Source organism: Apodemus sylvaticus, chromosome 23, assembly GCF_947179515.1.
Source record: "Apodemus sylvaticus chromosome 23, mApoSyl1.1, whole genome shotgun sequence".
In the NCBI taxonomy this organism is placed as follows: domain Eukaryota; kingdom Metazoa; phylum Chordata; class Mammalia; order Rodentia; family Muridae; genus Apodemus; species Apodemus sylvaticus.
In genome coordinates this window covers 21,097,828-21,114,391 of record NC_067494.1, presented here as the reverse complement: position 1 = coordinate 21,114,391, position 16,564 = coordinate 21,097,828, and the positions used below count along the sequence as shown (strand labels likewise).

The 16,564-nt window shown below is 44.8% G+C and overlaps 1 protein-coding gene across 2 annotated transcripts in view; it reads right to left on the bottom strand.

The window, feature by feature from the left end:
• The window catches only part of Ect2l (epithelial cell transforming 2 like), a 76,426-nt gene that overhangs the window by 17,067 nt on the left and 42,795 nt on the right, over positions 1 to 16,564 (bottom strand). The window contains exons 11-15 of one of the 2 annotated variants that reach the window (XM_052170028.1): positions 15,253 to 15,356; positions 12,359 to 12,484; positions 5,823 to 5,909; positions 1,223 to 1,437; positions 144 to 291 (exon numbers count right to left, since the gene is read on the bottom strand). In XM_052170028.1, coding sequence (XP_052025988.1) covers positions 144 to 291; positions 1,223 to 1,437; positions 5,823 to 5,909; positions 12,359 to 12,484; positions 15,253 to 15,356 — 680 coding nt within the window. The remainder of the gene's footprint in view (positions 1 to 143; positions 292 to 1,222; positions 1,438 to 5,822; positions 5,910 to 12,358; positions 12,485 to 15,252; positions 15,357 to 16,564) is intronic. The other variant, XM_052170029.1, reaches the window with a different exon arrangement.

Sequence of the window (16,564 nt, the reverse complement as noted above, 5' to 3'; positions counted from 1 at the left end):
AGGTCCCTCTTTTCAAGAAGCTCAAAGTAGTGGGGGGCAGGGAGTGGGGGGAGCTGAGAAGGAACAGCTGAGAAGCAGCCCTTCCCATTTACCTCAGTCCTTTGGGTTATACAGGATTAAGTGGAAATAGCACAGCCACTCACCTTCTCGATGGTTTTCAGAACAACTGGATAATTGTTGAAGAAATTGGTATATATGTTCAACTGGTTTCCAAACTTTATGAATATTTCTCCTATGCAGTGAGCTGGGCTCCATTCCTGTAGTCTGTCTCTTAGGTTATCTAGAAACTCTCTACAATATGAGAAGATTGTATCTTGAAATAGGAGTCTGCTGAGAGTCCCCCAAACTTAAGCCATGAATTCATTAGTGTAGTGTAGGCTTTTCTGCTTAGTCTTTTGTGATAGGACTTTATTTTGACCAGTTGAGAGCTTTACCACAGAACAGGGTAGATCTGACAAGATGGGATTTGAGCAAAATGAGGGAAGAGGTTGGCTGTCCAGGATCCCATCTTTTAGCTTCCCACAACAGAGCCACTTCTGACCATCCCACCCTCAGAGAGCCAGGGCCATGGACATTGTCACAGTCCTCTGAGGAGAATGGCAGCTTCAAAAGCTTCAAGGTCAAGAATCATAACTTACACACAGCCTGCGTATGCAACAGATCCAAGGTGACCTTCTTAGCTATTCTAGGTCATGAAAACTAAATGATGTTTCATCAGCCTTATCACTGAGTCAGAGTGGGGCCCAGGAGGTGACAAACTATCTCTCCAGATCTGTGAAAATTGGCTATGACCAGCACTTGGCTCACTTCACTCTGCTATAGGTAGAAACCGTTGTTTTTCTCAATCTCTCAACAGATGTCGGAAACCCACAATGGAAAAGCAGAGTAACCATTGAAGCCTTTTGCTCCTGGTTCATTCAATCAGACATCATTGCCTCTTTCCCATGGACTTCCACGTGGGCACTTTATTGAGTACAGAATGCTTAGGCATCAGATTATTTTTCTCCTACATTGTGTAACCTGGGTCTGGGATGGCCCTGGAAGCCATATGCTGGTTGTGGCTCTCAGGGGACATCAAAGGAGTCTCTCTGCTCTTCCAGATAAGGGGATTCCCCAAGAAGGTAAAGAACTGCTGGGCCACAGTAGAGCTTTTGAAACAAAGTTTGTTCTTCCCTCATTTAGGGGAGTACTGTTTTTTAAAGACTCCATTTTTAGGGCTTACCTATTGAGACTTAAGATGTGCAGAGTGTCTGAAAACATGATGTGGATATTGGCAGCACTCAGGATGGCTCTGTTTGAGGAGAGCGCTGCCCTCAGGGGCCTGGCGTACACGTCCCGCACGATTGCCAGCATCTGCACATACCGCCTCTCGCTCTGTACCAGCTCCCTCACAACTCTGGTTCGTTTCTCTACTGTGTTCATCTGGAGCTTTCTCTCCTGCAGAAACATCAGGAATTCATGAGAAATCTGATGACTGAGGACCTCAGCAAAGAGAAAGATGTCTAAGGAGGTGGAAGAGACACACCGGTAAGAGGCATTGTCTTAAGGGAAGATGGCGACAGTATAGATCTAGATGAAGCTACCCTGAAGTTTACTGAGCTGAGGCAGACATCTGGTACTGCCCCCATCCACATCCACACACACACACACACCTGCTCTGAGTGTCTTCTGTTCTATTTCTCCCTTGTCCACTGGGACAGCATAAGAAACTGTATGTGAACTACCCACTGCATGTGCACAAGTGTATTACCTTCCTCCACCCAGATAGCCAAAGATGTTGACATCAGAGACTATCCCCTGTAAAACCTCCCTTCCTGTGGGAGTTGCAGGGCCGATCACTCAACTCTCACCTTTCTATCCCAGAAGTGATTTTATGCTCACTCTGTTAACAAACAGCATAGATAGGACAAACTAAGGAGGAGGGTGGCCCCATAGGAAGACCAGCAGTCTCAACTAACCTGGGCCCCTGAGGTCTATCGGACACTGAGCCACTGACCGACCAGGCAGCATATACTAGCTGGCCCAAGGCCCTCCATATACACACAGCAGAGGACTGCCTGGTCTGGCCTCAGTGGGAGAAGATATGCCTAACCTTCAAGAGACTTGAGGCTCCAGTGAGTGTGGAAGCCGGGAGGGTGAGGGAAAACATCCTCTTGAAAACTGGGGAGGAGGAATGGGTAATGATTAAACTGCAAATAAATAAATAAAAGTAATGAGAGAGAGAGAGACAGAGAGACAGAGAGACAGAGAGACAGAGAGAGAATATTCTAGGCAGGACATGAGTCCACATGCCTGTAATCCCAGCATTTGAGAAGCTAAATGAAGCAAAAGGATTATAAATTAAAAATCAGCCTGCCAGCCGGGCAGTGGTGGTGCACGCCTGTAATCCTAGCACTCTGGGAGGCAGAGGCAGGCGGATTTCTGAGTTTGAGGCCAGCCTGGTCTACAGAGTGAGTTCCAGGACAGCCAGGGCTACACAGAGAAACTCTGTCTCAAAAAACCAAATCCAAAAAACCAAATCCAAAAACAACAACAACAACAACAACAAAAAAAAATTCAGCCTGCCCCACAGAGCAGAACTCTGTCTCAAAAAACCTAGAGCTGAAGATACAGCCCAACAGTCGGTCACCTGTGTAGGATGACTCTAGATTAAAGTCCTTCCTTGGGCAAAAATAATTTTTAAAAAGTAATCCTAGCACTCAAAAGGCCGTGGCATTGCTACCACCAGTTGTGACGCCTTCCGTGCGGATTCCTCGTGGTCATTTGTTTGGAGAGTGGAAACCATGTCCTAAAGCAAAGGCGAGCCCTGGAACCAGCCTAGGTGTGATGGGGCTCCAAAGATCTCTATGTCTGAGCTCAAGGCTGCGGAACACACCCACTCTTCTCTCCCGCTGAGAGTTATCCTCAGGTAAGCCACTTAGTTTTTCTCACTCAGTGTCCATGTATAAAACTGTGGATAGTAACATCAGTTTGTAGTCTTTAGCAAAAGAAAGGTAAACAAATGTGAAGCCATGTTGAATATTCCAAAATAGCACGTGCATGTTGTGCATTTCAGCAGCTGGGACATCCTCTGCTGTGTGGCACCCCGCTCTAAAGGCCGTCTGTCTGTGATAGTCCGTATATGATTGACCCAGGGAGTGACCCTATTAGGAGGTGTGGCCTTGTTGGAATAGGTGTGTCACTGTGGGTGTGGGCTTAAGACCCTCACCCCAGTTACCTGGAAGCCACTCTTCCTCTAGCAGCCTTCAGATGAAGATGTAGAAGAACTCTCAGCTCTTCCTGCACCACATCTGCCTGGATGCTGCCATACTCCTGCCTTGATGACAATGGACTGAACCTCTGAGTTTGTAAGCCAGCCCCAATTAAATGTCTTTTATAAAACTTGCCTTGATCGTGGTGTTTGTTCACAACAGTAAAACCCTGACTAAGGCACTGAATCTTCAACCCAGGGCAGAGCACATCACATTTATGACTACAGTCAGCTTTCAAAATTAGGCTGCAAGTGAGTAGCAAATAGAAGCCCCCTGCTCTGCCAGAGGCCTTGCCAGTATCCAGAACCCCACGTAAGGTCCCACCCACAGACATGCAGCACCTCCTCAGACCCCGCCCCCTCAGCTTTCTCCCAACAGTATCCTTCCCCTCCTCTCCAGGCCAACAACTCTGTACACAGAACCCCAATACAAGAACTTCAAGTCTTTGAAGAAAGTAAAGAAGTTTTGAGAAGATGGAAAGATCTCCCGTGCTCATGGATCCATAGGATTAACAAAGTGAAAATGGCCATCTTACCAAACGCAATCTATAGATACACTACAATCTCCATCAAAACTCCAACACTAAGCTTTACAAAACTTGAAAAAAAAATCAGCTTCATATGGAAATACAAAAAGCCCAAGATAGTAAAATAATCCTATACAATAAAAGAACGCCTGAATTTAAGCTGTGTTACAGAGCAATGGTAATAAAAAAAAAAAAATCACATGTTATTGGCATAAAAAACAAACAGGTTGATCAACAGAATTGAATTAAAGACCCAGAAGTCAATTCAAACACCTATGGACACCTGCTTTTTTTGATAATGAAGCCAGTGGAAAAAAGAAAGCATCTTCAACAAATGGTGCTGGTGTAACTGGATGTCTGCATAGGAGAATGCAAATAGATGCATATCTATCACGTTGCTCAAAACTCAAGTCCCAGCGAATCAAAGATCTCAACTTAAAACCAATACACTGAGCCATGTTCTCACTTATAAGCGGATATTACCTGGAAAATAAAGGATAATCATGCTACAATCTGCAGACTCAGAGAGGCTAACAGGGAAGGCTCAAGGGGGGAATGCATGAATCTCCCCACTAAGGTGAAATAGAATAGTAATTATGAGTGGACCTTGGGCATGTGGGGACAGAGCAGAGGGGCCAGGTTGCGGAGATGGAGGGAGAGAATACTGGGAGAGACAACTGAAATTGGGGGATGTATGGGAGGTGAGGTAGAAACCTAGTGTAATGGAAACTCCAGGATTCTAATTGTAACTCTAGCTAAGACTAGTACTGGGGATTCAGAGCCTGAACCAGTCATCTAATGTAACCAGGCAAGGAACCAGTGGAGAAACTGGGACATCAACCCAGGCACAAAACCTTCTACCTATAATTTGTCCCGCCTGTAGGATGTGGTGGGATAAAGGTGGAGCAAAAATTGTGGGAGTGGCCAAGCACTGACCGGTCCAGCTTGAGACCCGTGCCCTGAGAGGGAGCCCACCCTTGACATTCACTGCCTGGTGGGCCAGGAACCAGATGCTGGGCGACCCAGAGACCTAGATAGTATAAAACAAACACTACCAGGTGTTGGGGGTGTCATTGAAATGTTTCCTAATGTCACACTGCTATAATCATAGACAGGAGCCTAGCATAATCAACATCAAAGAGGCCTCACTTAGCAACTGATGTTAACAGATACAGACATCACAGACAACTAAACATTAGGTGGAGCTCAGGAAGTCCTGAGGAAGAGGGGAAAGAAATTGTAGGTGTCAGCGGTGTCAAGGACACCACAAGAAAACTCACAGAATCTACGAATCTGGGCTCATAGGGTTTCTCAGAGATTGAATGGACAACCAGGGAATCTGCATGAGTCTGACTTGGACCTTCTGCATATGTGTTTGGGTTGTGTAGCTTGGTCTTCTAATGGACTAACAGTAGAAGCAGGGGCTATCTCTGTCTTGTTTGTCTACTTTTAGGACCCTTTCCTCCTACGGGTTGCCTTGCCCAGCTTAGGATTCATGCCTAGTCTTACTGCAACTCCATATGTAATGTTTAGTTGGTATCCCTGGGAGGCCTCCCCTTTTCTGAAGGGAAATGGTAGATTGGGTCTGGGGGAGAGGGGAGGGAGGGAAGGACTGGACAGAGAGGAGGGAAGGGATGGTGTGGTCAGTACTGACCCATGAGAGAAGACAGTTAAACCTTCATGAACACGAGTCCTTTCTTTAAATGATGACCCATCATGGGAAATCATGGGGTCACATCCACAATGGTGTTCTCCCCGTCTTCATCATTTAAATGAACTTCTTTTGAGTCCACATCATAGTTACCAGGAAAAGATAAATCTACCAACTGGATTTTTCTTCAATACATTTACGTAGTTGGCAGGTTGTTCCTTTCTTTAAGGGATATTTTTAAGGAAAACAAAGACCTAACCAGGGTAAATAAAGGCTCTTCCATGTCAGCAACAATACGGACAAGATCCTAGTTGGTAATAGGTAACTTAGTTGGTAATAGGTGGTTGGTAATACCACCTAGTTGGTATTGCCTAGTTGGTAATAGGTGGCTTACCAGCTTAACCAGAACCTCCATGTTCAGGTCGCTTTGGCGTGGACTTGACTTCATGTCCTGAGAATTGTCTTCTGTGATGTGTCTTTCCTGAAGATTAAATGGGACTTGGTTACCTGGAGGTAGGTCTTGTAGTTGCTGGAAACCCTTCTAGCACTCTGCCCATGAGTGCTGGGAAACTACATGCCTTTGGATTCTACCACAAGTTCCCTGGGCACACTGAACTAAGCAACTAACAAATGGGTGCCTCTCTTAAACTATGTTTTTTAATAACATACCTTAGAGCAGTGGTTCTCAACCTGTGGGTCACGACCCCCAACAAGGGTCAATATTTCATATCTTGTATATTTGATGTTTTTTATATATATTATGATTCATAAAAGTAGCAAAGTTACAGCTATGAAGTAGCAATGAAATGATTTTTATGGTTGAGGTTCACCACAGCATGAGCAACCCTATTAAAGGGTCGCAGCATTAGAAAGGTTGAGGACCACCACCTTAGAGGCTTAGGTGTTCAGTGGAAAGGGCCCACCTCTTAGGTCAGCCCTAGGGAGCAGAAATAGCAGGATCTGTGGGGGCTTGCTGTTCACCCAATCTATCCAAAACAGCAAGTTCAAGGTTTTGCGACACATCCTGCCCCACCCCCACACCCCAAATAGGGAGCACAACAGAAGATGTCCAGCATTCTGGTCTCCACACTTGCACACGTACACACTCTCGTACACATGTGTACACACAAAGATAAAAACTAAAATATAAACAGTCTTCAGCTTCCTCTAGCTTCTTACCTGGAAGGTCGGGTGGGGTTACAGGTTGGGGTTGCCCTGCAGGACTCCTAGAGCAGCTAAGCACTCCTGAGAGGGACCTTGGCCTAGACTCTGCTTTTGTCTTAAGAAGCTGCCTTAAGTAACTTATCTCACATTTAAGATGCTAGAAAGAACAGACGCTAACACTTCATAAAATGCAGCCCATTTTCAACTCATGATAAAGTGCCATGAAAACATTGTACATGCTCTTCCAAGATTTGTCGATTTTCACATTTAAATACGGCCTTTCTCTCCATACCATATCTTGTAGTCTGCCTACAAATTAGGACATCCAAATTAAAAAAAAAAAAAAAAAGTGCCCTGGTTATCTGGGCAGCATCCCAGAGGCCCCACTACCAGCAGAACGATAACCCAGTGTTCCTGTTGGGAGAGTAAAATAGCAGTTATAAGCTCTAAGCAGCTATAACTACTCTAAGATAATACTCTTAGTGGAGATCCCCTGCTGTTCTCAGAAGAGCCTGGATGACAAACATCACCTTGTTTGAGAATTCGCTTGTTTTGTTTTGTTTCCTTGAGACAAGAGTCTCCAGTATCCTAGATTCTCCTTAAAATTGCTCCCTAAGGCTGACTTTGAATTCCTGATCCTCATAGCACCTCTGCCTAAGTGCGGTGAACACAGGCATGCAGCACCAGGCCTGGCTATAAATATCAGTTTGCAACCAAGACTCCTTTTACCTCACCAGAAGAAAATGAGTGCATTCTGACAGATGTTCCGTGTGACATCTGTCAGGCCAGAAGGAAACTCCCGTTCCCTGAACTCCAAAAGGCAGTCCATATATGGACAGAAATGTCCTCAACCTGGACTATAGGAGGGTCTCTGGCAGCTGGATAAAAGCCAGCGTTCCTCAGAAACTTATAAATCTGGTTCCTATCTACCAAAAGGAGTCATTTCCAGTACTCTGGCCTAAGGGACGTAAGGCTACTTGCAGGTCTATCAGCAGATCAAAGCACATGCTGGCCCAGGCTTGCTCTGCTCTGGCTCACTTATCTGTTACACATTTCAAGGTCTATGCAGGCATCGCATGCCTTCTAACCTCCCCCCTACCCGAAACTTCCCCTAAACTAGCTTCCCTCCCCTTAGCTACGCATTCTCCTTATAATTGTTATTCTCACTAGACTCCTCCCTCTCCCTCTCCCTGTCCCCCTCCCTCTCCCTCCTCCTATCATCTCCCTTCCCCCTCTCCCTTCCCCTTCGCCCCTCCTCCTCTCCCCCCTCCCCTATTCTCTTCCCCTCTCCTTCCCCATTCCCTCCCCTATCTTCTCCCTTCCCCCCTCACTCTCTCCTCTCCCCCTCCCCATCCTCTCCCTCTTCCCCTCCCTTTCCCTCTCTCCCTCCCCCTCTTTCCCTTTCCCCTCCCCTTTTCCTCCTCCCCCCTTCTCCTCCCTGTCCTCCCCCTCCCCTTCTCCTCTTCCCTCTCCTCTTCCCCTCCCCCCTTTTCTCTCTCCCCCTCCCCTTCTTCTCCTCCTCCTCTCCTCCTCCCTCTCTTCCCCTCCCCATCCTCTCCCTCCCCCTCCCCCTCTCCTCTCTCTTCCTCTCCTCTCCCTCTCCCTCTTTCTGCTCTGTTTCTATTTTTCTCACCTTGTTTTCTCTACTCTCTACCTCTTTCTTTTTCTACTCCTTTCTTGAAGATAGTCCTGGCCACATCTATTCTCCCGGTCCTGTTCGGTCTACTTCTTTCTCTCTGCCCTGGAACAATCCAGATACCTTTAATTGTTATCTCTTTCATACCTACAATAAAAACCTTCCCCTACACTGCACTGTGGAGTGGTCACGGCATCAGTTTGCACAGCAGGCAGACACTTTGGTACAGGCGTCCTGGCTCCGGTCCCAGCTCTCGTCTTGCTTACAGGCTGTCCCACTAGAACCTGGGCACCTGTCCGCGCAGGGAGCTCTAGCTTCCTTTCCAGGTATGGCTGTCTTATGCCAGCCTGGTATATTTTTATACTTTTGGCTTAGGGGCTGGGGCTCTTTGAATTTGAAACTCAGACTTTCCCCGTGAGTGGAACACTCTTCATTTTAAAAACAAAGTTACAGCACTAGTTATTTATAGTCAGGAAACCATCACGTCCTCAAGTCAGTGGAGACGCCAGTGCCAGAAAGCAGCTGCAGATGTAAAATGAGAATCAAACTCACACTATCTCAAAATTAGGACAACTGTAATGCTGCAGAATTATATTGTGACCTCTCAGATGAGGTAGCTGCTATAATGTGGAAAACAGTCTATTCTTACTTGAATCTCAAATGGTCCTCAAGGACCGTATGTTGAACGCTTAGTCAACGCCCTTGAAGGGATCTGGGATCCTTGGCTTGCCCTTCTTTTCCCACTTTCTTTTACTGCCTGGATCATCCAGAGGTGAGCTGTTTCTTCTGCATCACGTTCCACCATCATGGTTTCCTGGCCACAGGCTCAAAAGCAATGGTGCTACATAATTGTGGGCTAAAACTCTCGAGACTGTGATCCACTATCAACCTTTCCCCTGCCATTGTTTCAGGTATTCTACAGCAATAAAAAAGCTGATGCACCAATCTACTGTGAGCATCTGAGCTAACACTGGGTTTTCTTTCTCCTCCCTCCTCCTTCTCCCTCCTCCTTCCCCCTCCTTCTCCCCTCCTCCTCCTTCTCTTCCTCCTCCCCCCACTACTACTACTACTACTACTACTTCTTCTTCTTCTTCTTCTTCTTCTTCTTCTTCTTCTTCTTCTTCTTCTTCTTCTTCTTCTTCTTCTTCTTCTTCTTTTCTTCTTCTTCTTCTTCTTCTTCTTCTTCTTCTTTTGCTGCTGCTGCTTCTTTCTTCCTCCTCCTCCTCCTTCTTTCTTCCTCCTTCATCTTCATCATCATCATCTTTGTCTCCTTTTCTTCTTCCTCTTCCTCTCCTTTCTCTTCCTCTCCCTTCTCTTCCTCCTCCTCCTCCTCTTCCTCATTCTTCTTTTAAAGGTTTGTTTTGTTTTTATTTTATGTGCATGAGTGATTTGCCTGAATGTATGCATACCATGCATGCTGGTAGAGATCAGAAGAGGGCATCAGAGTCAGAATCCCCTGGAACAGGACTTTCCGATAGTTGTGAGCTACTGGATAGTACTGGTAACTAAACCCAAGTCCTCTGCAAGAAGAGATCCCAGGGTTCTGATACCTCTGATCTCTGCAAGCACCAGTACTTACACACACACACACACACACACACACACACAATTAAGATACATAATATATGTTTTAGGCCTTGGAAATATAGCCTAAGAATGTCAGCTGAACATAAACATGATGACTTCTCCTATTTTATAGTAAGCATAGTTACAATTGTTAGAAATTTTATAGTCTATTTAAAATCCATGGCGCCATCCCTCATTCTGTTTTTAAAAGAGATTATAGAACAATAACAGAGCCTCACCCTTTGCAGCTTTATAGGAAAGGTTTATTTTGGCTGGGTTTGCCTTGGTGATCTCCATTAAATATAAAGGTGACAGCAAGAAATAAGCTCACGTGACTAGTTTTGGATCATGTGGTGCGTGCCCTCCCCTCAGTGACTGAGCAGGAAATTCAGACCTCAGTGTTTGCCACAGTCTCCCAGCCAACCTGGGGCTGAGTCTTCCAACTCTGGGGAAGGCCTATTGTTCTCCAGAGCCAGCTACCCACTGAGCAGCCAAACCAGATTTGCAGATGAGATCCCGGCTTATTGGGGGAGAGTCCCCCCCCTTTAAATCCTCAATCATTAAAACATTGAGCCTTGATCAGTGAACTTTGTCTTAGCTTCATTGTTCCTCTCACCCCGGCTGTTCTCCTTTCTACCCCGGCTCTCCTTCCGGGTGTAACCTGTTTGACCAAGCTGTGGGACAGCTACCATGGTGGAAGTTTTTTTAACAGATAATTTATTCTCTAGCCACACCCCACCCAGCAAAATGCTTCTCCCAGAAAGCACAGAGCTGCCTGCATCAGGGGCCAGGAACAGCAGTGCAATGAGACTTCGATTCTACTGTCATTCGTCACCATAACCGCCCAACGTTAATACAAATAAACACCTCAAAGCCCTGTAGGCATGCATCAGCCTGGAGTAAGGTCTGATTGGACAGCCAGATGGGGGACAGAGTTCATAGAATGATGGCTATCTGTTACTTTCCTGTCACAAACGCTATGGCAAAACAACTGACAGAAAGAAGCAAGTTAATGAAGAAGGAATATATTTTGGCTCACGGTTTCAAGCCATCTCAGTCTATCGTGGTGGGAAAGGCAGGATAGTGCATCTCCTTAGATATCCACTGGAGCAGAAGACAACAACTTATTTACATGGCATGGACCAGAACCAGCTACAACCTTCAAAGGGTTAACACTAGTAACCAACATTCACTAGGTAGGTTCCTGAAGACTTCTAAATGGTGCCACACACTGTAACCAGACACTTGAAACATGAACCTGTGGGGACATTTCAGGTTCAGTGTAATAATTAAGATGAGTGGATGGATAGAAAGAAAGAAAGAAAGAAAGAAAGAAAGAAAGAAAGAAAGAAAGAAAGAAAGAAAGAAAGAAAGAAAGAAAGAGAAAGATAGATAGATAGATAGATAGATAGATAGATAGATAGATAGATAGATAGATAAGATAGTATCAAACACACATATACAGAGAGACAGAAAGACAGACACAGAGAGAGGAGAGACCTGGATTTGACAGAAAAGCCTGTGGGACTTCTATCTGGGAGATGGCATTATTTCCATTCCTATAGTTTTAAAACTAAAGCCCAGTGTGTGGAGATAACTCCTTTCAAGGTAGACTAGCAGGCTTGACAAAGGGAAATGACCAACAGGTCTCCTGTGGCCTGCCCTGTATTGTGCTCTCCTGAAGCACTAATGCATTTCAGAATGTTATGTTAATAAGGCACCAGCTGATTCACCTGATAGGGCAACTCACCAGTGTGTACTTACTAACAGTCAAGATGGTGACTTGGTATTGGATGACAGTGTCCTAATCCTTCAAATATCTTTATCTGAGCATAAATGGTTCTTAAATGGTATTTTCCATGTGATAAATCAGTTTTGCAAATGACAATGAATTCTGATTATTTCATGTAAGAGTGTGGGGATTCTGAATAGAGCCCTGGTGAGGAGGAGGAAGAGGGGGAAGGCAGAGGAGGAGGGAGAAGAGGAGGAGGAGGGGGAGGAGATGGAGAGGGAACAGGAGAAGGAGGAAAGGAAAAGAGGCACTGTTTGGGGTTGGTTGATTTGTTGAGACAGAGTCTCATTAGGTGGCCCATGGCTGCCTGGAACTTGACACACAGGCCAGAATGGCCTGGAATTCTCAGAGCTCCACGTGCTTCTGCCTCCCAAATGCTGGGGTTAGAGGTGCGTGCCTCCGCCCCTGTGAAAGAAGAATTCTTAGTTTCATGTACAACACCAAAAAATTAGTCTACAAATAATTTTCTTCTCTCAAGTTACCTCAGGGAGAACTGGCCTGAGTTAAGTGGTAAATGCTAATTTCCGACTCTCTTAGATCAAGCACAGCTCTCAATCAGTGAGGGGCCGGAGCCCGGAAGTGCCTTAAACACCACTCACATTAAACACCATGAAATACCCTAGTCAATAATAGTCCACGACAGCGATATCCCTAAAACAATTGACAGTTGGAAGCTTTCCAGGAACATTGTCCCTGCTCTGGAGAGCCTCTTCACCACACAAGCCTCTACAGAGAGGCCGCCATGGCGGCAAACTACAGCAGCAACTTTTACCTTCACGAGGGGGTCCCATGTGTCTCCCAGGTCACATTCTGTCAGAGCATAATTTCCTTCAAAGGCCTTGTTCTTTTCACTACATTTCTTCAGCAGAAAATCGGACAAAAATTCCAGAGGTTTGTCCTGGAAAATACCACACACACACACACACACACACACACACACACACACAAATCCTATTTAATATTCACCTGACATTATGTTAAACATATCACAGAAAAAAAAAGAACATGGGCTAGGGTTCAGCCTGTGTGAACTTAAAGACTTGAGTTCTGATCCCAGCACCGAAGTAGAAACTGGGCTCTGATATCGGTGCCTGTAGCTCTGGAGGAGTGTTGATGGATCTCCAAACTCATTGGCAAGCGACCCTACCAGAATCGGTTTACTGAATAGCCCTGTCTCAAAATGTGAGGTAGAAAGTGAAAAAGGAAAACCCCTCAGGCACACACACACACACAAACACACTCAAACATATACACATACACACACACACACACACACTCACGCATGCACATACAGATATACACACACATGAACACACTCAAACATATACACTTATACACACTCACACACCCATGCACACAGGTACACTCACATGCACACAAGCACACTCACATGCACACACACACTACACATAAATATATGAAAAAAGGATTTTTTTTAAATTGGACTTTTCAGTTGTCTGCTTAAGTCATATTACTAGAAAACAAAGGAATTGTTATTGAACTGAAAATACTAAATTTCTTCCCATTCCGTGTTCTGGTTACCACCCATATTCTTGTTTCTCAGCTTTTTAATCCACAGTCCAAGGTCTTGTAGAAGGCTCTCTCAACAACCCTTGGCCATGTGAGGAAAAGACCAGCAGGGCTCTTGTGGTCTCTCAAGGGAAAGAAGCAAGCCTTGGAGAGAGGCAGGGTAGCACCATTACTGGGAACATCCCAGTTCCCCATGGAGTCTGCTTCTCTCCCACACTGTAGGTTTGAATCTCATCAAAATTGTGCTATATATGGTTCTTCCTCCATAAGACATTTCTAGCATTTTATGTTTGAGAGAAAGTGCAGTATCATTCCAGGCCTTTGGGTCTCTGGAAACACCCATGATCAGGTCAACAGAGAAATCTGTCAGGGCCTTGGCTCACTGGATGTCGGGCTGGAGCACCAACTGCACTGAGTCCAAAGCAGGCAGCCCATGGCCAAGAATAGCTCTACACAGTTTAGCTAAGCCTGCAACTATCCGATGCTACCCCAGAAACCCAGAGGAAACTAGAACAGACACACGGCAGCAAGGAGAAGAAATATGTGTAGAGACCATGTTTAAATGGTAGAATCACCACAGAGGGGGGGAGTCAGTCCTTGGAGAGTAAAGGCTTGCACCAGGCAAGGCTACTCCTCTCTTACTCCTGTCTTCACAGTTATCCTTGGGGCTGTGAGAAAGAGATCCTGTGGACTAATCTCTCTCTCTCTCTCTCTCTCTCTCTCTCTCTCTCTCTCTCTCTCTCTCTCTCTCGTGTGTGTGTGTGTGTGTGTGTGTGTGTGTGTGTGGTGTGTGTGGTGTGGGTGTGGTATGGTGTGTGGGTGTGGTATGTGTGTGTATGTGTGTGTATGTGTGTGTGTATGTGTGTGTGTATATGTGTGTGGGTGTGTGTGTGGTATGGTATGTGTGTGTGATATGAGTGTGTATATGTGTGTGTGGTGTGGTGTGTGTGTGGTGTGTGGTGTGTGGTGTGGTGTGTGTGTGGTATGTGGTATGGTTGTAGTGTGTAGTGTGTAGTGTGTGTGTGGTGTGTAGTGTGTGTGTGGTATGTGTGTGTGTGTGTGGTATGTGTGTATATGTGTATATATGTCTCTGTGTGTGTGTGTGGTATGTGTGTGTATGTGTCTATATGTCTGTGTGTGTGGTGTGTGTGGTATGTGTGTGTTTGTGTGTGTGTGTGTATGATGTGTGTGTGTGTGGTGTGTGTGGTGTGTGTGTGTGTGTGGTGTGGTGTGTGTGTATGTGTGGTGTGGTGTGTATGTGTGTGTGGTGTGTGTGTTTGTGTATGTGTTTGTGTGTGTGTGTGTGTGTATGTGTGTATGTGTGTGTGTATGTGTGTATGTGTGTGTGTATGTGTGTGTGTGGTATGTGTATGTGTGTGTGTGTATACAAAAGCCAGAGGACAATCTTGGCACTGTCCACTTTTTACTTTAAAGATGGTTTCTCACTGGTCTGGAGCTCACCACCTAAGTGACCAGAGAGCCCTAGGGATGGATCCACCTGCTCCCCCTCCCCAGCACTTAGGCCTCAGTTGCTTTCACATAGGCCCTGGGGCTAAGCTCAGGTTCTCACAGATATTTTACTGCCTAAGCTTTGTCCCAAAAAGGCCAACAAATCTCTCACAGTCTTCTGAAATGTATGCCGCTTATTCTGGTGGACATCCAAGATGGCCTGTTAACATAAATGGTTGCTGAGAGTCCACGATTCTCCTGCCCCTGAGAGCTGACTCGCTGTACTTTATGTGTTTTCTTGCCCACTCTCTCGTCTAACCCCCTTTGTTGTATCTGGTTTCACACGTGTCAGTGCCCTGGCTCATAACATTTATGTGAAATATAAGGCCATGAGCATGTTTTCTAATGAAGTCACTTCTAACTGAAATTAGGCACAAGACAGAAAACAGCGCACACATTAAAAGACTTTAAAGAGCCCAGGAGGTCTCCCTGTTTCTCTCTTTTATATACTCAGTGCATCTTGAGCCCAGAATCTCTCTGTGGCTGCTTTTACAAACTGATGTAATTTCTCTGAGGGACTATGTCCCAGAGTGATATACTACTAAAAGGATAAAAAATGTAAACTAAGGATTTATTTGTGCTGAGGTTTTTTTTTTTCTACTTTTCTTTCTTCAACAAAATACTTACAGACTCTTCTTTTGACAGCGCCATCAGTCCATCTGCCAGAGCCTGGGCGGTGCCTTGGTTATTTAGGATGCTGTCCATACCCAGAGTGTCGAACATAAATTGCCCTGAAATGTAAAACGCTCACACTGTACTTACTTTATGTGAGATACGAAAGAGTAAAGGGCAGTCGTCACCGTTACCTTTCAGTGGACAATGAAACGAGGAACGGGGCCAGATGTTTATTATTACCACGAGAAGACCTACTATAAAATGGGAAATGAGCCAAACCAATTTCAATGTGCTAAAACTGGTGCTGAATGAAATCTAAGAATCAGACAATCATAAAAGAAACCATGAAAGGGGCCTTCTGAGTAAAATATGGGATCCAATCGTATCCCATATCTCCTCACCCTTGTGTTGAAAATGCAAACATTTTAAATTTAAAGTAGCTTACATACCCAGATCCTCCACATCTCCTCACCCTTGTGTTGAAAATGCAAACATTTTAAATTTAAAGTAGCTTACATACAGAAACATCTTTTCTTTTTCTTTTTCTTTTCTTTTTTTTTTTTTTTTTGTTTTTTTTTTTTGGATTTGGTTTTTTTGAGACAGGGTTTCTCTGTATAGAGAAACTCCATTGCCTTGATCAAATTACCATAATAATCTTTGTGGAATGATATACCATCTTAACCATCACAAACTAAACCAGTATATTCTTTAAAATGAAACACTTTCACCATCCAGGTAAATATCTCCCCCTTCCTCTGTAGCTATCTCTTCATATTTGATTCACACTCCATCTGACATAGTATCATCCCAATACTGAAGACCTGCGCCTTCCTCCCTTCCCTTGCTGTGCACAGTAGCACATGTGCACCCACATAGACATTTTGCCCGTCAACACATACCCTATATCTTGCTTCACAAATGCCTCTTCTGTAGAGATCTTCCCCTGTATGTTCCTCTACAACCAGAACTATCCCATTTAGGAAATGCTAAACCAATACTTTTAAATAGTTAAGAAAATACAAACAAGGAGAAATCATTTCTCTTTTTTTTTTTCCAAAGCTACTAAGGAGTAGATAGAGAAATGGAGCCATGAATATCTTCTATGACAGTGTGCTGACAATGAGAAGTCAATGGGGAAAGTTGTTCTCCAGTATAGTTAAGAACATGTAAACAAGGAGAAATACTTTCTCCATTTTCTTTCATAGATACTAAGGATTAAATAGAAAATGGAAAGGTGAATATTTTTTATGACAGTATGTTGGCAATTTGTTTTCCAGTAAAAGTGTGTAAATATTTAAATATTACAAAAAATGAAAGGCCAGGC